Genomic DNA, 26,396 nt, shown 5'->3' with positions numbered 1-26,396 from the left:
ACGTCACGAGTAACTTTTGCGGGGGAAAAATTCAAATTATTGTTTTAAATGGCAACAAGGCAACCTACGGAGTGATCAAGAAGGACGGTTTAAGTTGGTGATACTGAATTTTATTTTTAAATGGTACAACTGGAGTAACTTCCGGTTGTTGATGGCTTCACACTGACAGCCGCATTAGTGACAACTGAAAAGTCAAATTTGACATTTCAAATTAAATTAAACATGCCGGTGAACTGTTCGAGAGAAGCGTTAATTTATGTTTAGATCAAAATGGGGAGCACTTCGCGAATTTCCTTTAGTTAATTTTTAGATTATTATTCCGAATTCCAACTTTGATTTCTTTTTGCCGTTAATTTTTACTCTCATAAGATATCTGTCAAATAAACCCACAAAACATATCAGGTTGCAGTGTTGTAAATAGCCGAATAAAAAAATGTTCTTAATTGTATTGCCAACTTAATTGTTTAATTTAATTTGAAATGTCAAATTTGACTTGTCACTGATGCGGTTGTCAGTATGAATCCGTCAACAACCGGAAATTACTCCAGTTGTACCATTTAAAAATAAAATTCAGCATTACCAACTTAAACAGTCCTTCTTGATCACCCCGTACAATTGCGGCCACGGAATTTTGGCCGTCACTTTCATGTCAATTCAAAAAAAATGGATTTAGTCCTTGCTTTATTGTCATTATGACTTTTGGAATTGACGTCCAAAAATTTATCAATGTCATACTTCATTCAAATAGTTGCGAACATGCTACCAATACCCTATTTCAATAAAGCGCAGATAATATCCCTGTTCCAAGATTGCACGAAATGAAGAAGTGCGTTTCCTGGTAAGTCAGTCAGCATCAAAATGGCAAGTCTTGTAATAGCAGAAAGTGAGGTTGCGAATACTTAAGGGCCACTTTACATCTCAACTCAATGGAATGACAAGTGACGGCCAAAATTCCGTGGCCGTAATTGTACTATACAAATTAGTCAGTTCTACCAACCTTGCGTCTAAAGTCTGATGGCGCCAACTTGTGGTGTAAATCGTAAGCATGTCAGTTATCGGTATAATAGGTAACTTTCTGCCATTTCATTAATCAAATATCAGTCTTTGACAGGTTTTGCAAAATTATTGGTTGCAACAAATTTCAAATTTGAGAAAAACAGTAAAATCTAATGGGTCGTCGGCTTCGCGGTCGTGTTTCAATCTAAAAACCTCGCGCTGTAAAATGTAGCCTACCGCATTTGTAATAATAACTATTTCAACATTACAAACTTCAAACAAAATACGCTTTGTTGCCAGAAATGTTCATGCCATATTCGTTGTTTTATTTTGTTATCCAAAACTGTAGTAAACAGCTCGTACTGCGGAATTTTAATTATTATAATTACACCGTTTTATACATCCTTGACGCAACTTGTAATTACTTATTATTAAACGTCTTGTATTTTTATGGTGAACATCCCAACATCCTGGTTTTCATTAGTACAAGAAAATTACAACCTTACTAGTTTTAATAATATGTACTAGACCGACGAGTACTACGCAGATCGACCATTTTTTATCTTCACTTTGAATCTTTACGAAAACCAATCAACATCGCTACGTGAGAAAAAAAGTACTCCGCACGTTCACACATGTTTATCAAAATGTCTTTCGCAGAAACACCGTACAAAACATTTTACCCGCATTAAACACATTTACATAGTGTTAAATCTAACAATGGAAGACTGAATAAATAAAAATGAACACCGTGACAAACATTTTTGGGAATTTCGACGTACGAGTAAACCTGCTAGTTATGCCACACTCTTTCGGATCAAAACAAAAGTGTTTTGATACGAGTCCTTGACGTTCTCATCTGTTATTTATACCAAAACGAACTGTTGAAATGTACCTATTATGGCAATGGAGTTGACAACGGCATATCGCAAAATGTAATCAGATTCTTTTTCTGCTCCGCTAAATTTTGATCAATGACTCAAGAGTTTCCCTTTCTTGCCTTTGACGCAATATAACCAGAAGGTTATTTTCTTTTTGCCTGAAAACCAAAGAGAAGACGTACACATTTGTCTTCATGTTAGGTTTTCAAGGGTTTTGGCAGTCAGCATTACCTGGAAAATCTGTTGGTGGTGGCATCAAAAGTCCTGGTGACCGATTCCCTCCTCTCTTCGAAGGTGGGTCGATCGAGTACGGTCCCTTGTTTCTCCAAATGTTCGAAGAACGACTCCTGGCATTCGCGGCTGGCAAAATCCACTTGGATCTTGCTGCCCTTAACACTAAACCCCCTCATTTTGTTAACAGCCAACTGCGCTCCGGCCACTTGCTCGTACAAAATGAGCGCTTGTCCCTTTTCCCTATCGACGTGCACTTTACTGATCGAACCGTACGGTTCGAACTGTATCCTCAGGTACTTTTCGTTGACGTCGACGACGCCGTCGACCCACACACAATTCGTCGGCATTGACTTCCCGAAACCTAACTTAATTCGATTATTTCCTAAGTGTTCACCGTCCATCGCACGAATCGCTTTCACTACACTCACTATGTCCGAGTACTGACAGAACGCATATGAACCCACAGCCCCTTGTTTCTTAATGTCAATTTCAATGATTTCACCGAATTGATTGAAATGGTTCTTGAGATCAGAAGCGGTAACATCTTTTTCCAGGTTACCGATGAAAAGAGTCCGCGTCGCTTTCGGGTGGAACTCGTCGATTTCGGCCTCGTACGGCCTTAGGTCGTTGTCGTCGACGTCGTAGCCTTGGTAGGATTCCACCTCGATCTTGCATCCGAAAAAAAGTTTGTCGTAGCTGACCTCCAAGGCCTTCTCCACGTCCTCGGGTTTCTTGAAGCAGACGATGGCGTAACGTTCGGAACCCTGTCCCACCACCTTCACCCACGTCACCTTCCCGTGTTTTTTGTACTCGTGAAAAAGGCCGTCCTTCAGGGACGTGTCGGACGACCGTGGGGGGAGGTTTTTAACGCGGATTGCCACAGGACGCTTTTCACTGCTAGAACTCGTGTCTCGCGATGTTGACGAACTCGACGAACTGCTGCTGCTCCTGGATCTCGACCTGGAACATCAAAAGACAAACAGTCAGCAATTGTTCGAAACACCACCTAAAACCAAAGCTAACTCGACAATCTTAAATGATATTCAACTACTGTTATCGAAAGTGTCCAAATGAAATCAAGAACCATTATTGTGAATCACATTACTACCGTTGAAGACACAACAAAAGTTGCAACTAGTTTAACAAGTCAGATTTGTTTTGACTAGGTGGAACATCATTACACGAATTTTGGTTTTGTGGGTCGAATTTTAATTACAATGTTTATTTGCTCGTTTGTTTCATAACATAAAAAAAAGCTGAAGTTGTTATTCGCTAGACGCTAAAAATATTTTTTACCTGTTCTTATTGATCTATAGGAAAATTGTTTGGTTCCAACGTAAATAGATAAACTAGACATTTCACATAACAACATGCGTCAGATTATAAAATCAATTTTAAAAAAACCTCAAACGTGATATCCAATTATACAACAGACAAGTTAAACACATTTTTCTTTTCCCCTTTTATTGAAATTTTAACCAAGTTTCAGAACGTTTGGCGCAATGGAATGTTTGCATAAACAGAATACCTTTTCTTTTTAGAAAAACCTAATTTAAAACAAAAGGTTTTCGACATGTCTTTCAAAACAGTCTTCTAGACGAGGCATGTTTTTAGTCATTTATTAAAATATATCAAATTACAATTTTCAGTAAATAATAATTATTAGTTATACATAGTTATTTTCATATGAGTAGAGCTGTCAGATCATTTTTCATGTTCTTTTAGGCAAAGTCTTAAAAAACATTAATTTATTGCAAATTTTGAGGTTATCTTTGACAGATGTCAAGTTAGGTATATAACCGGGAAAGGTTATGTATGTATTTACATAGTTATATACCACTTTCCCGGTTATGTATCTCAGGAAACGAACACGGAAAAGTTATTCCTTATCTCACTTTCATGGAAAATGTATCTTCAAATATTAACTATTCCAACAAAGGCAAATAATCCAGTAAAAAAATTGAGTTTTTCAGCAAAATCGTTGATTTGATAGTTTGTCAATAAGTTTTTTGCTTTACACCAAAAATATTTGTGGAAGAATCCATCAAGTTACCGGCCTGTCTACCTTTGAACAGTGAGTGACGTATTTTACACCTAATAGGCTTGTTAGTCCTTCACCAAAGGCAGGTAAAAATGTTTATCAAAATAGGTTCAATTGTTGCGGCACGTTGCCGAGTATACCACAGTAAGAGTAAAATTTAAAAATGTTTAAAACCCATGAATTACAACCAAGAAAACTAGGGTTATGTTTGTCGGAAATTCCAAGGGGTTTTTTGTATTCCGCTTACGAATATGAAAAAACATCATTTAGAAAGAGATCCATTGAAGACAAATTTCTTGGTGGACGATATCTACAGGGTGAAGAAAAAAATTTGGAAAGAAGAGCTCAAAGAGCGAGAAATTACCAGCAAGATTCGTACTTTCAAAAACCACAACATGGAATGAAAATTCTACACATGGACACCTCCACGATTCACGAATGACGCAAATTCAGAAGAAACAGCAAGTACGAGTAAGGTGTTCTACCAACTTCATGTTCCTTTAGGAAAAAAATCCATAGGTAGCGAGAATGCACAACAAAACGAATCCCAAAAGAGTCACGATTTTTTTGGAACCGTAAAAGAGAATTCTTCTGAATGATTTTAAAAAACGTGACATTATCGTCACCTGAATTGTTACGCATTGGTTGAGAATTATTAAAGACAAATAGTTCCATAAATCAAGATTAGGCCGGAAATACTCGTAATATTTCCACTATGTAAATTCGTTGTTCGAGAGCCTGAATCAAATCAAAATTTGTTCGTCATTACTTACAATTTTAAACTAGATACATACTATACTCAATATACAGGGTGATTTGTAATAGGTGTAAAAAACTTTGACATCGTATTCGGGAAGTCATTTTAAGAAAAAAATGTTATATAAATATAGGTGTTATTTTGTTTGGTTACAGAACTACATCATATTTAAAATTTATTGGAATAAATTATGAAAGTACAACTTTAAAATCTAGTAGCCATGGAAATAAATAACATAATTTGTGAAACAATTATACCTATGTAGGTGATAGTTGTTAAACTGAATGAGTTTAGTGTAGCTGAATATGCAGCTGTGTGGGGGGTGGTATTGTGATGGTAACGGTCTTCAGGAGTCTAGAGACTAGCGCCGAAGATTTACTGATAGACCTTCTCACAGAGTTTTCGTTATAGGCAATGTAGTGATTTATTTTTCTAGTTATCTATTTTTTAACGTTGTACAGTTGCGGAATTAAAATTTCGGGCACTATTGTCAATGTCATGATATAAACTCTAAAACAACCTTCACGTTAATAACCTTACTTTTTACTCTTGTCATGTTTTTGTCTTTTTGGCATTCAAAAATTGTCATTTGTGGCATAATAACGGGTAGGTAACATATCAAAGCGATGATTTAATTACACTCACTGTAACTAACTGAAATTTCAAAATTCAAAATTGATTGGGTGACTGACACAGAAAAGTTTAATTTTTGAATGTCAATCATGATGACAGTAGAAGGTGCTTTACAGAGATTTTGTTGAAGTGACAGAAAAATAGTGCCCGAAATTTTAATTCCGCAACTGTACTTGAATAATCATTTTTAAAATTTAAATCTGATATAGTTCTGTAAATACACAAAATACGACCTATATTTATTTAACATTTTTTTCTTAAAATGACTTCCCGAGCACAATGTCAAAGTTTTTTACACCTATTATAAATCACCCTGTATTGTGTTGAAATGTAACATATCCCACAAATTTTCAGTTAAATTTACACGCATTGAAAAAACCACACTGAAAACGTTCTTGGACAATACTGGTACAAGAGAAAAATGTTTAAATACAAAATGATGTTTTCTTCAGCATTGTTACAACAAGTTCCTGTGATACGGGTCAACTACCTACGTATAGTTAGTAAATTTGGCCAATAACTTGCACTCTACGCAGCTTTGTTTACGCAACACTACATAAATGTTTTTATAAAAATTTTGGATGAGCGCCAGTGCCAGTGAAACAATTCTCATCGGAATTTTATTGTAAACTATAATTACAATTTTAGATGCAATGGTTTACAAAGCATCTCAAAAAAAAAGGTAATCATCACGAGCTAAAAACTATAGTGATGTAACATCTTCCTGTTGTTTAAAACGTGTTTAAGTGCAAAGTCGAAAACTCACCTGGAGGGCGACCTGCTGGACGTGCTTCCCGACGGCGAAGGCGACCTGCTTCCCGATCTTGATTTCGCTTTTTTCTTTGTACTTTGGTCGGACGACCGCCTCTCGTTGCTGTCCGAAGGTGTCGATACATACCCTGTTTCGTTTTGACTATTGTACCTTGTTGTGTCGTATGATGACCAAGAGTTATTGAGTGTCCTATGAGATCGATCCATGATTGCATTGTAGGGGCCATTTCTGTAACTTCGATCCCTGTTGCGTCCCCTACAATTATCATGGTAGTTCGTTCGACGGATAAATTCACCTTCGGTTACCCTGTTGTTGGGTCTCTCGTAGAAGCGGTCGCCGAAATTCGCATGTTCTTCTGTCGACCTACAAGAAAACATCTCCATCAGCACTGCTGCACCCCGATATTTTCACTTCCAGTTTTACAAACGTTACTCGTTACATCAACCCACCCGAACATTTTCACCGCTGAACGTATTATTTTTACAAAATCAATTGCGATTTATTTAAATAATAAACTGCAAATAGTTCACTCAAGTAATGTCCCATAAATATTATTGTTCAGTTCTAAATAAGAACAAAGATAACCTTCATGTGAATTTTTAACTTACAAGTGTACATTACAAAGAATTTTCAAGTCTGAAACTCAAGAATGTCGACTGTCTGGGTAGAAACACTCACATAAAATTTGATAAATTTGGCATTATCTGGCAGCGTTTTATCAAAAATTTGGCGCAGTGTTTTACAACGCGGGGAATAATCCCGGAAAAAAATTGCACGCAATTTTCTTGGAACAGATTATATTCTCATTTTAATGAATACCTCATTTTCCCCATGTTATTAAAATATGAAAAACAGGAAATATCTTTTTTTGTAACATAATAACTGATCAACAGATCAGAGGTTCAAGACCAGCGTGAACATAAACAGATGTGATTTTTCCCAATGAGTAACTTTAAAACTCTCGAATTCTGTTATGTCAATTTGTACCTATGTTTTAAAAATAAGGCGACTAAAATAAACTTGGGTTTTACATAATGAACGATGTTGGGTTATGCGCACTGCATTTTTAGCTTACTTTCAAACATTTCCGTTTCACTAATAGACCGGTACCTTGAATTGCAATAAATGTGCAACACCCAAAAGGCAATAACAATTGAATAAAAACAAACATGCAATACACAACTTAAAGTGCAACTGGTTAAAACATAATAATTAATATGTTTTTTGAAAGTGAGACTGTATAATTAGAAAATGTTTCAACGCACAAATTTATTCAGGAGGATTCTCAGTAGATGTTTGGTAATTTTGGCAGGGTTTACAATTCAAATATACAATTTGTGTTGTACTCTGAAATTGCAATTAATATTTAAAAACACATTCCACTTTTGCAACAAACCAGAGAGCGACAATTATGATAAATATGAAAACTTCAAAGTTATCCGAGTTAGAAATTACGACTTGAATAGAAAGTTTAGAACTGAAGCACTTAACAACCCGCGTACATTTGTTTCGGAAGATAAATTGATATCGGGAAATGTAACAATGTGAAAAATGAAAAACCACGTCTGAACTTAATTCAGCGTTCAGTGCTCAACACAACAAATGTCAAAAATGACATTTATCTGACGTCCAAATAAAGAAATGTGGAACATTAATTTGATCGAAAAAGAGTAGACAAATTTGAATAATAACAGAGAACTCGATGTGGTGATTGACCCCATTGCGGTGCATTAATTGATGTGAACGTTAAATATTGATCGTCCAGTTGCTATACAAATTATTACCGGCGAAATTCGTAATTATTTACACAAACCAACGTTTCTATTTTGTTAACATTTTAATATTGCATAATCGCATATTCAATTACAATTCTACGAAAATTGTGGAAACGATTACGAAATTGCTCATTTCGCTTAGCAATAGTTTATTGCGTGGGTTCTTAACGTTTCTCATAATTTGCAAAGTGATTTTAACATGTAACAAGCGTCATAACAACAACGGTCTAAAACAATGAATGAGGAAGATCAAATAATGTACATACAGGGTTATTAGAAACGATTGTAGTCGAAGCAGGCCATGCCCATGTTATGAAATTTTTGTCGCTGTCACTGTCATTTTTTTAGGTGAAAAGTGCGGTGATGAGAATTGTATTAATTTTTTTTTTAAATTAACGATTGAATACAAAAATATTGAGTTGTTTTGCATCCAATTTAACTCCTGCGTGTGAACGGTGTGTACTCACCTATTCACATCATTTTGATGTTTTTTTATATGGAGCGGCAACCATAAATTTTACATTCAGTTTTTACGCATACAATCATTTATAATAACCCTGTATTTTCTTTTCCATAACTGCGATGTTCGAACATACATATCTAGATGATAACTTGGTATCCCATTAATACTAACATTATTCAAATCAAATTAGATTATGTCAAATATTTACCATTCAGAAATATTATTTACTTGAAAAAATGTAGATGTAAAAGTCAACAAGATCTTAATTCTTCTTCTGGTTCTTTGGGACTTTACAACACAAGAAAATATCGTTCCATTTGTAATTTTAAAGATGTACTATTGCGGGCAAAAAAAGTGGGACATCAAATTTCTGTCAGTTTTGAAAAATTCGATGTAGTTCAAGCTTTATTGTCATTTTTTTTGACACTATTCCAGCTGACAGTTTAAAAATTTATTTTATACTTCTATTTTCCTTTTCCAAATGCTCTCTTCTTTTGATAAAGGTAGATTTTGATTGGAACTTTGCATTAAATAAATATTCACTACCTGCTTACTTACAATCATTCCCTACAACCTACAATACTTAATGACAACGTCAATCAATTCAAAGTAGGGTTAGAATCAGGTAAGGATTATTTCACATTAAAAGTCAAGACAATGACATTGATGTCCCACTTTTTTTGCCCGCAATAGTACATAGTTCGAGTACTGATGTTTATAGAATAAAAATTCCACTTGGTTCGAATTAGGATAAAACACGTAGTTTTCCTATGTACTTACAAAATATTTTGTCATAATGTGAATGATGTAACATTAGTGGAAAATGCCTAAGCACTGTGAAAGTTATAACATACAGGAAAATAAATATACATACTAGAAGATTACCACAAGCAACCTAGTTCAGGAAAACGAACTGTAACTTTCAGCAATATGTCCCAATTACTCCTATCACGCAAAATATGTACAACATTTTAAAGACAAGGGATCATTAACTCAAGCAATCTTAATATGTACTATCGGATGGCTATAGACACTTCCAAAACTCATTCAGTTTGGAAGTGTCTACAGTAACATACTGTACCAGGTTTTTTTTGCTAGTCGATAGTACATACAACGTTTGAATACAATTATCAAAAGCTTCTAAAAGAAAAATTCTCCGGTGGTTTAAATTATCAAAAAAAAATTGATATGTACATACATATAGACCACTTCGTATAACCTCTCAAAAAGCACAATAAACATGTACGGGGTCATTATAAATGATTGTCCCATCGCAGTTGTCGTTGAAAACCGACACAAATTTTGGATGTGCCGCTAGCCTCGCAACGTTAGACAAACTAGTAGACAGATTTGCACCACCGCCAGTATCGCCACCTATCGGCGATACTAATCTCACTCATGTTATGAGGCTTGCAGCACATTCAACTACGGTACCAACGCCTACTGTGATGGGACAATCATTTATAATAACCTGTATAAGATTTAGCTGGAGGTAGGGAAAAAAGAAACTCCAACCAATACGTATTATTTTAATAATTTTCAATAAATTAAGGAAAATAATATTTCAATGGAAAACTTCAATTTTATTTCAATTTCCAAATTAGTCCACGACTCTCTCGAACCCGTGTGCCTACATATAAAATAAATGCGTTTCGTCAACTCAACTCTTCCACTCGTTCGTCGAGAGTATTTTTTTGCGAATGAGTGAAAAGTAGCAAGGACCGCCGAATATTTTTCTTATAAATAATATAACGACTTGCGGTTTATATCCGCGTTTCTTTCCGTTTGGCTTAGCCGTAACTTGCTCTCGTTTTATGGGAACAGCGTAACCGTGGCCGAGACGTCACTTTTATGACTATTCAAAAATTTAAATTTAAAACCGGCCTTACCCATTGATTTTTTCCTGAATTCAATATGATCTTTACGGGCGGTCGTAACGTTTTTGATTAACTTAAACGCAGCGTTCGTTACATAACAATGCAATAAATGTCGACCGCATTAAACTGCAAATTTAATGAACATCGATGAAATATGGTTTCCTTTAAAGACAACTTAATGATACGTGAAAGTGAACAAATGCACTCTTAAAGCGCAGTTTTCGGTTTGTAAACTGTCGGTTTCCTGTTTTTAATTATTATTGAATTGAATTTTCGTTTACCTTACGTAACCGCAATCGTTATTATTACGTGATTCTCTCTCTGTTAATCAATACGAAAATCCAATCCAAAAAGCGACAAATGAACTCGTGATAACCTAAAAGGGCAGCGACGAATATACCTACCTAATTATTGTTCAACAGAAATTTTGTAATCGTACACGAAAGGGCGACATCCGACATTTAATTTATTCATCGTGAACGACGAGTGTACTTCTGTTCGACAAAAATGGCAAAAGGCGATTAGCATATCACGTTAGCGTTTCTTAAAAGTCGATCGGCTGGTTAACTGTTAACTTTAACGGTTTAATTTTAAACAAACAATAAAAACAACACGAGCTGTACGTTAAGATTTATCACAACGCCATATCCATCCAGTAAGGTCACCGTCAGCGGTGGCGAGCTGTTGTGAAATAGCGAATGCAAACCAGAAACTGATTGTTGCGAATGGAAGATCTGTGTTTAGATACAAAGTAACGTTAAAACGGAGAGAGCATCTATAGAGAATTTTCACAACAGTTGCTGCTTGGCTCTGAAAAATTAATTTAAAATAAAAAAAAAGCATTTCCTTTTCAAGTCTTCCTAGCAAGAAAATAAAGTGAAATTACGATTTTACTCAAGAAACAACATTATTCATACACCAAAACTGTTGGCTACTCATTCTACAACAAACTGTTCTCGCTAAAATACCTTCCTCTCTCATTGTATCGTGCGTTCATTTAAATGTATCCTCAAAGTAGGCGTTAAGACTCGATTGTGAACGTACCATACGGATAAAGGATCACAGATCAGCTGTTTAAATGTACGCTTTTACACGAGTGGTGCGTTCACAATCGACTCCCCAACACTTGTGGATAAATTTAAATGAACGCATGATAGATATTGTATCCCATTCATTTGTTGTAGTCCATAAATAAAAGTTATTATCTTCGACTATCACTACATGAATTTTAAAACACTAATACATATACATGCATTCATAACAGGTGATTATGGTAAATCTTAAGTAATATACCTACTATTTAAAATACATTTATGTTGTGTAGGATATATCTATTTATAGTACAAAATCACTTACATTCAACGTGACAACGCCGTGAAAACCTTACTTATAAATAATATTTAAAATAGTTATCATAATTTTAATAATGACAAAAAAAAAATATATGTACATATATTGAAAAAGACAAACAACTTGCAATGATGAAAAGTCCAAAACGTTTATTTTGTGTAGCCTCATTTTAGTTATTAGTATTACATATTAACATTCTTTCATACTTACATGGTTGAAATCTATCATACGCCTAACGTGTAATTTTAATTTCGGTTTTATATTACGAAAAGAATATACCGGGTGTTATGGAAGTCCATGTAATAAATTTAATCACCAATAGGACTCGTTAAAATTTAAAAAAAAATTCATACCCGCTCATGTGTTTACACATCCATTAATAACGAAGCACGCATGACAAAAAATTACTCGATTAAAATACTCGAATGAAAAATATGTAGTAAAAACTGCTAGTACGAGAGAATAGCGATCGTTCTTTCTTCAAAAAAACTGTAAAGTTTTTATCGCACAAAAACATTTTCACTTACTCTTTCGTTTCAATTGATGATTATCCCATCAGCGAAGTATCAAAATTGGGATTAGAAAAATGTAAAAAAAAATATATTTAATTAAAGAAGATCAATTGTATGTAAAAAATGTTTTTCTTCAAACGTCCGTAAAATATGACATTGCATTGCTGCATTGATAATGCTAAAGTGTCACTTCATTGTCATCGCATCTAACGAGCTGACTAGCGTCCGTGAAGTTATTATCTCCGCTGAGGAGCGTCCGTGAAGTTATTATCTCCGCTGAGGGCGTCCGTGAAGTTATTATCTCCGCTGACGAGCGGCTGTAAAGTAAACTAGCTAAATCATTTGAAATTCCTACCTGGTTTCTTAACATATCTTAAATAATTTGTTTTGAAGGTTTGAAGAAAAAATAGTATATGTTATTATTTTAATGAGTTTTATTGGTGATTAAAATTATTACTTGGGCTTCCATAACACCCGGTATGTATGTACAATATCTACTTGATTTCATTTCGTTTATAAATTTATACGCAAGATAGTCTCTATTCTCCTCGCACATCCAGTGAGTTACCTTGAAAAATTCTGAGAAAATAAAAATAAACATTTCTAAGAATTTAAAATATATCTATTGTACTCCAAGTTGTAAAAAAAGAAAGGGGGTCAACCCTGTCAACAGATTTCAGTAGTGTAGTTCCAATTCTTTCGATTCAAAATATCTAACACGATTCCAAGATTTACCTCACAACATCGGTCGTTGCCACTCTTCACATTAAATGTCCTATTTAATTCGTGCAGGTCCACTTGGGGCGTTATTGAAACGTGTTATGAACGTCGAAAATCAACGCTCCGCCACTGATCACTCTACCATTACAGTAATTTATTAATCATCAAACAACATTGAAATCAGATCAATTATTCATCAGGGACTTCTCCCCTTAATGCACATTTTAAATAATAAATCACCTACATTACAACCATTAACGTCGATAGGGTACTATAGCTGCATTTACGTCAGGTTTTATTTTATTTCGCCGTAGATAATAACCAATTATTAACGTTACAGCAACAACTAACGGACTATGCAGTTCCTATTTTTACATTATTATACTTGAACGTGTATGCAATTTTCTAAATGTACAAATATGTATTGACAATTTTCCCAAGTCGGTCAAGCAAGTAAGATGCAGCCAGTATGCGGAAGGAGCGCAGCATTCATAAATACTATATGAATAAACATGGCAATTATGTTATAGAACGTTCAGGGTTCGATGAAGGAAAGGTGTGTCGCGGATAGGTGCGACTGCCACTGTCTGCTGCACGTATTTATTTGCATAGACAAAGCGATATAAATGTGAAAAGCTCTCCCGTCCCGACAACTGTCACGTCATGTCCATGTAATCAGTGAAGTGGTTAGAGGATAATTAAATGAAATGGTTATTATACCACTCCCACTCAATTAGTGTTGTACCTTTGATGTGTACACGTCTAGGAATTAAAACAGCAATATCTGACCAGTTCGTATTTTTGTCAGCACTCTTTTATTCGAATATTTATGACCCAGTGCCACGCACTTCATTTGAAGATTGCATTTTAGACATATCGCGCGTTCAAATGAAATCCTGGGCTGGGGAGGCCTTGGAAACCGTCAATTGTTGTACTTTTTTAAAGCGAAGATTAATTGGATCATGTTGACAGCTAACCTAAAATTTATAACTAAAAAATCTTTCTTATTTCTTTCTTTGCAATGTTTTACATTAAAAAAAGAATAACTTAACGATTCTTACTCTCGAAGCAAATATCTAAGGGCACCCTTTGCTGAAAACAAACATGTTCAATTATGTCCCGATTAAACATAAACGTGTCAAACGGCGGGAAAATCAAACTTTACACTGTTCTAAACGGTTTAATTTTTCCAACGCCTACTCAGCCCAGGATTTCATTTGAATACGCGATACATATATTTCGATTAATCAGATTTTAGTATTCTTTACTTATCCGCCCGTCAAATCTTGATTTCACAGAAATTCCTGTGGTCATACATGATTTCCGGCAATCACTTCTAAACCAAGTAATAAAAAACATTTCATTTCTTTCCACACAAAATTCACAAAGTGCTGCCATATGTAAGCCTCGGAACACGTAATAAGTACGTGAGGTAGTACCTTAGGGTGATTCGTCAATTTCATCATTTGACTTCTTCAAAAATCGAAAATTACTACTTGATGTCTCTATTTATGCATAAATTGTATACAATTACAAATTATATCAAAATCTGATACTGTTATGTACAGGGCATTATATAATGATAAATGATTGTCCCATCGCAGTAGGCGTTGATGACGTAGTTGAATGTGCCGCAAGCCTCATAACATGAGTGAGACTAGGTGGCGCTACCGGCGATAGTGGAAATCTGTCTACTAGTTTGTCTAACGTTGCGAAGCTGGCGGCACATCCAAAATTTGTGTAGGTTTTCAACGCCAACTGCGATGGGACAATCATTTATAATGACCCTGTACTTTAAATAGAGTGGAAATGGCATTGTACGGATGGAATGAAGTATTGACGCGCGTGCACTAGAGATTAATTAAGAATTGTAAAATGAAAAAGATGAATGCAGTTTTTTAAGAATTGTAAAATGAAAAAGATGAATGCAGTTTTTTATGTTTTGGGAAAAAATACACCGGATATTTTTTTGGCGTTTTCAACTTTGTAAATTTGAAATTTTAAAATATGAATCAACCCATTGGGGCGCTTATAACTATGTATTTTATGTTTTGAGAAAATATATTGTTAGTACGGAAACGTGTTTCATTGGATTCATCCTTCCAAATTGCAGGACACAATAGATACAGTAGTAATAGCGTTGTTTATTTATTTAGTTTCGCCTGTGTCTGTTTTGTTTCCTTAGTTATGAACAAAGTAAATTCCTGATTTTGGAATTTTTTGTCTCATTCTTTTTTACTATAAGAAAATAATAACTTGACAGTCCAGGCGATAATTTCCGGATGTCAAGACCAGCAATTTAATTGGTTACAATGCGTAATCCAAAATACGTACGAACGAAATGATCCAATAAGCGATCTTAACAATTTTATCGACAGACATGATTTCCAAATTAAGTTAAGAACAATTCATTTATTGAGAAATTCAGAGCGGTAAACAAAAATTGTAAATGGGTTATTATCTGGTTTGAATCTACGAAACTGTCGCCGGAATCATGTTCTCACAAAAAGAAAATAAGGACAGATAATTTTTCTGCAACTTAATTACCTCGTAGATATCGATTGGCATCGACTCAATGCGATTATAGTAGGTTTTTCTTGTGTCTTTTCGAAGAAAAAAGTAAATATGCACGCGATACATGACCTCTTGCTTATTTAATTTATGGAAAAATAAACAAAAACATTTCAGGCAGTCAAGAGTAAAAAATAATTTGCACCTATGTTCAGGTTTTATCAAAATCAACATTAAAGACAAGCGCGCTCTCTCAAAGTAAAAACATCTGCCACAGCAAATCTAATCATAATAAAAAGTAAACTGTTGTAGATTCTTTCTATACATTACAGTGACCCTGGAAACTTGAAAAATACTCCAAAAAATGGGATAACTGTCCTGAGCATCTACTCAGATGATGTCAAAAATATTCAAAAATTCCGTTTAAATAAAACACTTATAATACCTACAGACTTCTTATGATGATTAATCACTATAAGTGGAATCCTATGGTGTATTAAAGACTTGACAACTGGAAGTAACGTTATTTCTATACACAGTGAATGAAACTAAAAAATACTGAAATATCAAAGCAATCGAAAGTAGGTTAAATTATTATCTCTCAATGCAACATCTGTGTGTTCAAGCAAAGATTATTTTTCGCAAAACCTTTTTATAAATATTTGAGCATTAAGTTTGAATAAAGCTTTGACTCACTCTGATAAGTTCTTTGATCTTGATAGTACAAACTCTGCATTGCGATAAACAACCCAACGCCTGGTTAATCTTTTTCAATTTTGGAGTTGCTGACTGTGGTAACATTATCAGTGAATCTACTTGTTTTTTACAACCAATTGTTAGAATTGTGTGTGGGTGTTACGATTAAAGGTTAATTATCTTTCATTTATAACTAAACTTTTATCGAAAGTGTCCAAATCCTACACATGAAATAAATCATTCAAATTAACCAAGTGCAACAGTTAATTTATTCCACCCTAGTTCATTTGACTACAATTTTATTTGATCGATTTCATAAAAGAACAACACCAAAATCTACAATTTCTTTCTTAGTTTCTACCTCAAACAATCATTACTTATAGAAAACTATCGGATTGTTTTACACTGGACTACCGTCAATTCTAAAATTTTGAAATTCAAAAAATAATAAAACAGGGTCATACAGAACGATGAACTTACATTTAACAGAAAGTTTTAAAAATGACTGTATCAGACAGAGGAATTTACTCGTAATCATTTCACGATTAACAGTGAGACAGAATAATACAACGCGATTTAGCAGTTCGACTCTTTTGAAGTTTAGTCAGTAATGCATCATGTAAACTCATAATAAGATTTGTGTGAAGTTCTTGAAATAATTAAAAATCTAAATCATGTTTTGGTTAGATGTAATCTGAACATCGACATAGACGTCCTACGAGAATAAGAAGAATAAGAATTGAAGTGATAACTCGAAGCAATTAGAAAATTGTACGACTGTCAAAGGGAATCCTCATATAACTGCAATGGACATTAGAAAAGATATTTGTGGAAATAACAAGCCAGGACTTTGCAAAATCTAATCTTTTGGGAACAGTTCTCCTAGAAAGATGTTAAAAGAATCTTCAGCTTTGAACGTCTACAGCATCAACATAGCTCGATCTAAATTAAATCATATTATACAATTCAGCGACCTTCCTGTGGACCCCATTTCAATTCCATAGAAAATCTTTGCACTGTTCTTAGAAAAATTGTTAAATAAAAAGACCTGGAGGAATTACTCAAAGAAGCTTTGTAGTGGATCTGCTTAGGAAGACGTCAAGCTGCACCCCATATTAAGCTGACGTCAGCTCCTATCGAAGAACCCAGGATATTTAATAAAAAAATGTCTCTCGATTTATGACAATTAAATCTGTAATTTATATATTTATTGTAATAAAATCCGCTCTTTTGGTTATTAGTATTTTTTTTCTACAGGGTTATTATAAATGTTTGTAGTCGAAGTAGGCGTAAAAACTGAATGTAAAATTTATGGTTGACGCTCCACATAGAAAACATCAAAATGATGTGAATAAGTGAGTACGGTGTGTACACATTTAACGGTGTGTTCACACACAGGAATTAAATTGGGTGCAAAACAACTCAATATTTTTAGGATTGGTTGAAAAACAACTTAAAATTTTTGGATTCAATCGTTAATTAAAAAACCGCACCGCACTTTTCACCTAAAAAATGACAGACAGCGACAAAAATTGACAGTTCACATGAAAGCGGCAAAAATGTAATAACATGGGCATGGCCTGCTTCGACTACAATCATTTATAATAACCCTGTACTCCTAAAACGCCATTTATCGCATATGTTTCCATGACGCTAAGTGATCTCTTTTAAATACACCTTGACAAGCTGTCTTTGTGCACTTTAGTCACGAAGTGAAATTAGCAACGAGCTAAGTTTGTTGTCAATTGATAATTGACGTTTATCAGGTTCGAATTTTATGTTTAAATTAATGTTGAATAAAGAAGTTACGTGTTATATTTGCATTGTTCATTTGGTCGTAGAAAAACTATAGTATGCAACACGTTTATAAACTTCTCTAGACACTCGTTTATTAACACTCGCCCCGCTAAACTCCGCTGGCGCCTAATAAAACTCGTGTCTAAAGTGCCGTTTATACTTACATCTTGTTGCATAATATACTATTAAAGCACTGAAGTTATGATTTTAAAGTTACTTGATATTATAGAAAAGTTCTAAATGAAAAATATGTTGGTTCCGGGGTGTACATTTGATTGGTAATGGTAAAGGGCAGTTCTATAATTATTATACATATTTGCAAAATACACAACAAAAGATTTCCCTCTTCAAAACATTTAACAAAAATTGAAAAACAACAATATTTAGCTGCTACCAGCATAAATAACATAATATTATCATACATTAACTAGCAGACTTCTCAGAAAAATATATTTGCGTAGTTGTTAAAAACAAAAACATTGGACTGTACCTTCTAGGTATATGGTTAAAATACAAACATTATAAGCCCGAGGCAAAACATGTAACCGCTAAATAATCCAACACATCGCCTTGACAATACCGAATTCTTATTTACGATCTTGAATGCTTCTTTGAAAATGCAATTCACAAGAACTTGAATCTAGTTTTCTGCAAATTTAACATAAAATAATTTATTTCCAAAAACATTTTTACTCTGGCAGTAAGAACCTATTCAAAACAATAACTACATTATTAACTGACTCGATCGTGACAGTTTCAAACTGCAAATTTTAATTCTCTCATAATTAAACATGTTGGTTGTGGTTGATTCGGAACCAACGTGTGTGGCTTCAGAAAATAACTACACAACGTGTAAAGCGTAACGAGATAAAGTTTATTAAAATAAAATGTGTAGGTATTCAGTACAACGTATTGTGTTGGAGTCACGGTGTATGCGCGCCGGGGTGCGCAGAACGCAGAATCGTTGAATCGCTTGAATATTCCAACACCCCTCCTCAACGATTATGCTCCTTTAATTGATGTTCCGTTTTAAATCCATAAGTTGGCATGCTTCTCGATGTTTTTTCAGTTTCACAGCCCCTAGTGGCTTCGTCATCATATCGGCGATCATCTCAGCTGTTGGACAGTATCGTATTTCGATAATTTTCTTCTTTTCTAGGTCCGTTACAAAATGATATTTCACGTCGATATGTTTCGTCTTATTTCTCGACTCTCCGGTTTTTATCAACTTGATGGCGCTCTGATTGTCTTCGTAGATCCGGATCGGCTTGGTTTGTTCTGTGTGAAAGTCCTCGAGTAGTCTGCGTATCCATAACAGCTCCCTGCTCGCTTCTGCTATGGCGATATATTCGGCTTCACAACTCGACCAAGCTGTGCAAGTTTGCTTTCTGCAAGCCCACGCGATTGCGCTCCCATTGTATAGAAATACGAATCCACTGTGTGATTTACTGTCTGTTCTATCTTCAGCCCAATCTGCATCTGTATAGGCTTCGAGGCCTTCCGTGTTGCTCGTCAGTTTCAATTTGAATTCTTTTGTACCTTTTAGGTATCTGACAATTCTCTTAGCCTCGTTCCAATCAGTTTCAGTCGGTTGTTTTATTTTTTGGCTCAAAATCGACACACTTGCTGCTATGTCAGGTCGCGTGTGAGTCGCTACATACAGCACAGCTCCGATGAGTTTCTGGAATTTTTCTCCGTTGTGCATAGGCTTTCCGTCACGAGCTATTTTCAAGTATCCAGTGTCCAAGGGTGTTGCGGAGATTCTTGCGTCTTTCAATCCAAATCTGTTAATGGTTTTCTGGATGTATTGCGCTTGATCCATGTAGAAGACTCCATTTGAATCCCTCTGGATATTGATGCCGAGATAACTCTTTAGTTCGCCAAGCCTGGTGAGGTCAAATTCTTTCTCGAGTCCGTCAGCGGTTTTCTCTATTTCATAATCGTTCTCATCAGCTATTAGGAGGTCATCGACATATACTGCTACGTACTGGAGGGCCTTTGATTTGTTTTTGGAGTACAGGCAAGGGTCCGATGTGCTCTGTTTGAAACCCAACTTGGTGAGAGCTCCATGCAGTTTTTCATTCCATACTTTCGCAGCTTGTTTTAGTCCATAAATGCTCTTGTTGAGCTTGCAAACTAATTCTTCCTTTGCGTCAACGAATCCCTCCGGTTGTTTCATATAAATCGTCTCCTTTAATTCTCCGTTGAGGAATGCAGTCTTCGCATCGAAATGGTGAATCTTGAGTTTTCGTTGTGTTGCTATCGCAAGCAACAGACGTAATGTTGTTGCTCTTACGACCGGTGCAAATACCTCGTCGTAATCTGTTCCGTATTTCTGGCTAAAGCCTTGCGCTACAAGTCGCGCTTTATATTTTATCAAACCAGTGTTGGCATTTTTCTTCCTTTTAAATACCCATTTACAACCTATTGTTTTTCTTCCCTCTGGTAACGTGGTGAGCACCCAAGTGGAGTTTTCTGTCAACGCCTTCATTTCTTCATTCATGGCTCGTATCCAGTCGTGTTTGTCCACTCCGCTGAGTGCTTCCGTTCGGTTTTTCGGCTCTTCGTGATCCCTTACGATGTTCGCTTGAGGTTTGAATCTGTCAGGAGGTTGTCCTTTCGTTGGTCTTTCTGAAACTCTGACTTCTTGATTATTAAGATCATCGAGATTACCTTGAAAAACGTATTCCTCGTCCCCAGCCGGTAGTGATTGCTCCAGCACCGAATCCATAGCTAGACTTTGTGTTTCTTCGAATTCGTTTAACGACTCTGATGATTCGTTTAACCCTTGATCCTGTTCGTTTTCGAGTTCGTTTTCAGAGATTATTTCTATATCTTCCGAATAATTTACTTCCTGTCCACTTTCTGGAGTATTCTCGTCTCTGTTTTCGACAATTTTTCTCCTTTCTGTACTTTTGTTCTCCTGACTGCTCCCCTTTTCGTTTTCCCCTTCTCTTTTCAAATCTCGCTCGATAATTTTTACGTCACGACTGATGGTAATTTTGTCGGTCGCGGTATCCAGCATTCTGTAAGCCTTCGATTCAGCTGAATATCCCACAAATGTGAGTGATATCGCTTTCTCGTCTAACTTGCGTCGTTTTTCCTTCGGTAGATGTGCATATCCCTTGCAACCGAAAATATGCAAATGTTTGACGTCGGGCTTTCTTCTGTTCCATAGCTCAAACGGTGTCTTGTCAACTGCTTTTGATGGTAGGATATTCTGTAGATAACACGCTGTGTTGACTGCCTCTGCCCAGTATTTTTTCTTTATTTCCGCGTCGATTAACATGCACCTTGCAGCTTCCATGAGGGTTCTGTTTTTGCGCTCCGCCACGCCATTTTGGAAAGCTGAGTAAGGTGCTGTATATTGCACTTTTATTCCCATCTCCGTTTCGCCGTCGTATCTTTACGTATATGGATGAGCTGCGAATCCTCGACGAGTAGCCCTATGGTTGCTCGTGCTCTGTCATCCCTTTTCTGCCATGACGCGGCTGCCGTTGTGTCCGCAGGTTTTTTCGTGCTAACCTGACTCCATAAATCTTCTTTCATGAGTAAGAGCTCCATTTTAAATTTCCAAACGGAGTAGTTGTCGTTGTTGAGCTTCGTTATGTTTGCACGAAATAAGTCTGCCATCCTTAACCTCAAAATTTCCACGTGCACCGAATTTTACTGTACTTTATATTCACTTAATTGCTTAAATCTCGCCTGGGCCCATAACCTGTTGGTTGTGGTTGATTCGGAACCAACGTGTGTGGCTTCAGAAAATAACTACACAACGTGTAAAGCGTAACGAGATAAAGTTTATTAAAATAAAATGTGTAGGTATTCAGTACAACGTATTGTGTTGGAGTCACGGTGTATGCGCGCCGGGGTGCGCAGAACGCAGAATCGTTGAATCGCTTGAATATTCCAACAAAACAAAATAATCCTTGATTTGTCATTTAGAAGGTCGAGTGGTTCACACTATTACAGGTGAAAAAATAAAACGTGTAAACAGGATAAAAGATGAATAATCACAGAATTGGTTCACCTTGCTCAGATTGTTAATCAAAATTCTTAAAAAATTCGTCACCTTTACGACAGCTTCACAAATGGAGTGGATCAGAAATGATACTGCGAAATGTACGAATGATGAGTTTGGAGGCGTTTTGATTTTAATGTGCATCTATCAAAAAACCGTTCCAGTTTAAACTGGTACAATTTAAAAACTTGAACGCGGCTTTAGTTTTCGACCCGAATGATCTGCAGTCGCGATTACTCCTCCGCCAGTGACTTCTTCCTCCATCTCGGATTTTATTGCAAACAGCAGCGTTTTTATCGGCGCTGTGCTTAATTGCTTCTCGGCGTTATCGCCGCAGCCTTTTTATTTGTTTGACTCACCCGTGGCCGTTGGGAAATCTGGTGCTACCCGGAGAGGTAGAATACGAGGAGGGCGTGTTCTGCGGTGAAGCAGCGGACGGAATGGCAGCAGGTTCGTAGTACTCCGTGGTCAGAGTTCTATCGTCGAGTTTATGTTCGGCGTTGTGGGCTTTGGACGCACTTTTGATGTCCATGAACGCCACCGTACACGCCATCGCGCTCTCGCCCGCCTCCTCCTTGGCGCCCCTCGGCAACAATTTGACACTCTGCACGCGGCCATACCTGCAATTACACCCAAACTATCAACAAAACGAACTTTAATGCCGTCGGAGTATCGGGAATCGTACATGAAACAGTAATCAGACGAAGACTGTCGGGGCTGGCCCTCGCGCTCTTGTCGTCGCTGTTCATTTGCACTTAGTCACCTGTTCCAAGTGCCATAACTGCGTCTATTAACGCAAATGGAAATCGATTCTTAATGTGTTTCCAGTGTAATTAGGCGGGTAATTATATTACGAAGGCCACGACATAACCGAACACGTGACACAACATGGAAAGAAGAAAAAACGCCAAGATTAAATATTTGCATGTCATTAGACTCTGTCAGCCGAATCCACTTGGCCGTAACGAGTCCGCAAAAAGACAATTGCTATAAAAATCGACCGCGTGTGGGGCCATTGTAATTTGAATTTTCGTCCGAGATAATAAAATCGCGTCAGCTCAACAAATAATCCGGCTTTATTGCTAATACGGAGACACAAGAATTGCATGTTACATGTGATGTAGTCGAAAGATGAAAGGACTGTGATTATGATCAGGGACATTTTCGATCTTGAATGGATCAATGATTTATGCTATTTTCCACTAATGTGGTCCTATCAAAACAAGGCTTATTTTATTCTGTCTCACCAGATTACGTACTGCTAATAAACGTAAACATCTGAATCTATCATATTTATAAATAATTTTTTCTTCTCAATGATTAGTAAATGTAAAAATGTACATAGTAAGTATCGTGCGTTCATTTAAATTTATCCTCAAAGTTGGCGTTGAAGAGTCGATTGTGAACGCACTGTTTAAATCTTACGTTTTTACACGAGTGGTGCACTCACAATCGACTCTTCAGGGCCAACTTTGAGGAGAAATTTAAATGAACGCACGATACAATCGAACATCTTTATTACGGATAACTTTCTAAAAATATTAAAAGTATAAAACATTTTTACAATTAATTTAATCGTTTGGGGGCAAAAAAGAAATACTCCGTTGATCGGGTGTCCAAACGTTACCAATGTATTCATCCAGTAACTTCCTACAAAGAAATCGAATGAGGACACTTGTCTGTTTTGGATAAACCTTGAATGGTTGGATTACTAATCTCACTATTTCAAACGACTGACATACACATTATAAATAGATTTCTAGCGACAAAAAAAAAGTTTAAACAATTCTAATCCTTTCAAGTCGTTCGTTTATTGTTTCAGTTCTAGGTGTCTGATTTTATTGTGTTAACTTTTTGTATAAATTAGAGGATTTCTGTTGAATACAAGTTGACAGAATAATGTAATATTTCGCACACGCAATCCTGACAATCAGTCAAAATTACATCGTGTAATGACAGCAGATTCGTGTTCTTAAATCTCTGAGAATCTGTGCACGACACAGATGTTCTCAGCATTTTTTGCAAAAAAAAAACCTAAGACAAAGGCAAACTGCTTTGTGTGATTTTATGGACATTAAACCTCTGACAATACAAAAATTACTTCTTAAGAAAAACATGTTACATCGAAAATAAGAAATCAATTTATGGTAATGATGTCCTTCAATTGTATCATAAAAAAAAACGATCAGGTTCATAGTGTTAGTATCATTACTGAATTACCTAGTTGGAAATCCCTAACTGCTGAATAATAGTTTTTAACAATCAAATTGACTTACATTGATACAATTGTAATTTCTTGAAACAAAATTGCTTCTGGTTGGATAAGTAATTCTCTTTTCGCTTCGACTCAGATCACACATGACTTCATGTTCCATGATAATTTTTAATATGAAAAATTTTAGTAGAATTTACCAAAAAGCCCTTACACGATATCGTTACGCACATTTCAAATCAATATGCATTGAGTCCTCATTGTGACAAACATTTGCAAAAAGAAGCATTCAGATCGGTGCATTTTTGCAGAAGTTACCGTGATGGAGTCCTTATTGAGACAAACATTTTGCAAAAAAAAAAACACATAAATAGGTGCATTTTTACAAAATTTATATAGAACACAATTTTTCAATCTCATCATCTTATGTAACGGGACTATTAAAATTTTTACTTAGGGTTGACTATGGATCATTCTTTGTTTTCCGTTGCACCTTAGATACTGACAAGTTTGACATTTCAATAAATGTTTTTTCTCTTAATTTGGTTATGTTTCAATTGTACTGACTGACATTTGTCGTTCGTTCTTGCGTGTGTCTAAAGTAACAGAAAAAATAAAATCTCGTTCAAAGGCAACTCCAAGTGAAATCTTTAATAGTCATCCGTTACTTCTATTTCCTTACAGAACAGTATGGTCGATTTCATAATCGCATTCATTATAATCAAATAGGCCGACTGCATATTATGAAAAATGTGTTTCCATGTAGCTTCTGTAATCGTCCTTATCAGAATAATCACAGGAGCAATTATATGTATAAGGATTCTAAGAACTCTAGTAATTATAAATAGATATCGATATCATTATGTAAAATTATAATTACATAAAATGTGGAAATGCTGTTGTGTGTATTAAAATTATGTTATACGATGAACAAATCATTTACTAGTTCAAGGGTAGTCTTGATCCTTTTTGTCGATGCATCAATTATTCAACGCGATTCTAAATTAAGGAATAAAATTTCTTATTTATGTCGTTTATTTCTGGCAAAAATCCTCGGACACGTCAATTTGTATTTCTAAATGGCAATCTTTTGGCATAAAATACATGCGGAAGGAAAGACAACTCAAAAATTTTAAATAGTAATAGAGGTCAACGTTATATTTTTTGGAGTCGATTAAAAAAAAAGAATATAATCGACGACTTAAAGGCGAGAATTAGACACGAAATTCGGCAAATTGAACCACAGGTTATTTGTAATGTTCTCAACAGATTTGTGTAGCGTTTGGCCATTTGCCAGGAAGGTGCAATTTTTTTTTTATTTGTACTAAAATTCACTGATTTCCTCTAATACATATTTCAAAGAATTTACAATTGACAGCGTTGTTAAATCACACTTTAAAAATGAAAAAATTGTCCATTAACAAAAGACAAAACAGGTAGACCACCATTCGTAGTCAATCAAGCCAAAAAAAAAAAAAATATTCGAAACATTGAACACAAATTAACACGTTTCAATCAGAGAAAATTAGCTACAAAACATGGGGTTTGACGTCCAAGTAGGGGCATGTTAGACTATCACAAAATATAATTTAAAATAATAAACAATTTTAATAACATAACATTTTAGTTTTACAATACAAAAATTTCCGATAATAATGCGGAATCTGGAAAAGTACCCCGAATGCTTGCAGCGTTTCCACGTTGAATGGCAAGGGAAATTCTCTCGAAAAGGAATTTCTTTGATTTTGAATCGCCTGATTCCGCAATAAGTCGGTCTCCGATGACATTAAATAAATCGATGGCTTCTTTGCACTAATGGCCTAAGGTTTCAAAGGCTAAACCTTTAAATATGTAATTTGACGAAATATTTGAACTATATTTGCTAATTAGATGCAACAACAGCGAAAAAAGTACAATTTGAGGAATTTTCGAAAAAATGTGATGATTAAAAAAAGAAATCTTGAAATGATAACTTCTAGCAATTGTTATGGACCATAAACATTTTTCACTTTTTCTTATCACAATATGACTGGAAACAATAAGTCTTACACGAGAATTGAGGCAGTGTGGCAAAATTAAACAAAAAATTTAAAGACCGAGTCCGTCAGAAAAGCAAAAACTAAATTTCTAGCCAAAAAACATTAATCA

General features: G+C 35.4%; 1 protein-coding gene across 8 annotated transcripts in view; it reads right to left on the bottom strand.

Annotated features, from left to right (window-relative positions):
* spen (split ends) overlaps nucleotides 1–26,396 on the bottom strand; it is an 87,409-nt gene that overhangs the window by 16,718 nt on the left and 44,295 nt on the right. For 3 of the 8 annotated variants that reach the window (XM_069058389.1, XM_069058390.1, XM_069058391.1), the window contains exons 2-4: nucleotides 22,396–22,656; nucleotides 6,309–6,677; nucleotides 2,109–3,071 (exon numbers count right to left, since the gene is read on the bottom strand). In XM_069058389.1, coding sequence (XP_068914490.1) covers nucleotides 2,109–3,071; nucleotides 6,309–6,677; nucleotides 22,396–22,656 — 1,593 coding nt within the window. Of the gene's footprint in view, nucleotides 1–2,108; nucleotides 3,072–6,308; nucleotides 6,678–22,395; nucleotides 22,657–22,721; nucleotides 22,739–26,396 lie in introns of those variants that run through there. The other 5 variants (XM_069058392.1, XM_069058395.1, XM_069058397.1 and 2 more) reach the window with 5 other exon arrangements.

The sequence above is a fragment of the Tenebrio molitor genome, chromosome 9, assembly GCF_963966145.1.
Source record: "Tenebrio molitor chromosome 9, icTenMoli1.1, whole genome shotgun sequence".
Taxonomy (NCBI): domain Eukaryota; kingdom Metazoa; phylum Arthropoda; class Insecta; order Coleoptera; family Tenebrionidae; genus Tenebrio; species Tenebrio molitor.
The sequence above is the reverse complement of the archived record's forward strand: the minus strand, read 5'-3'. Positions and strand labels throughout refer to the sequence as shown.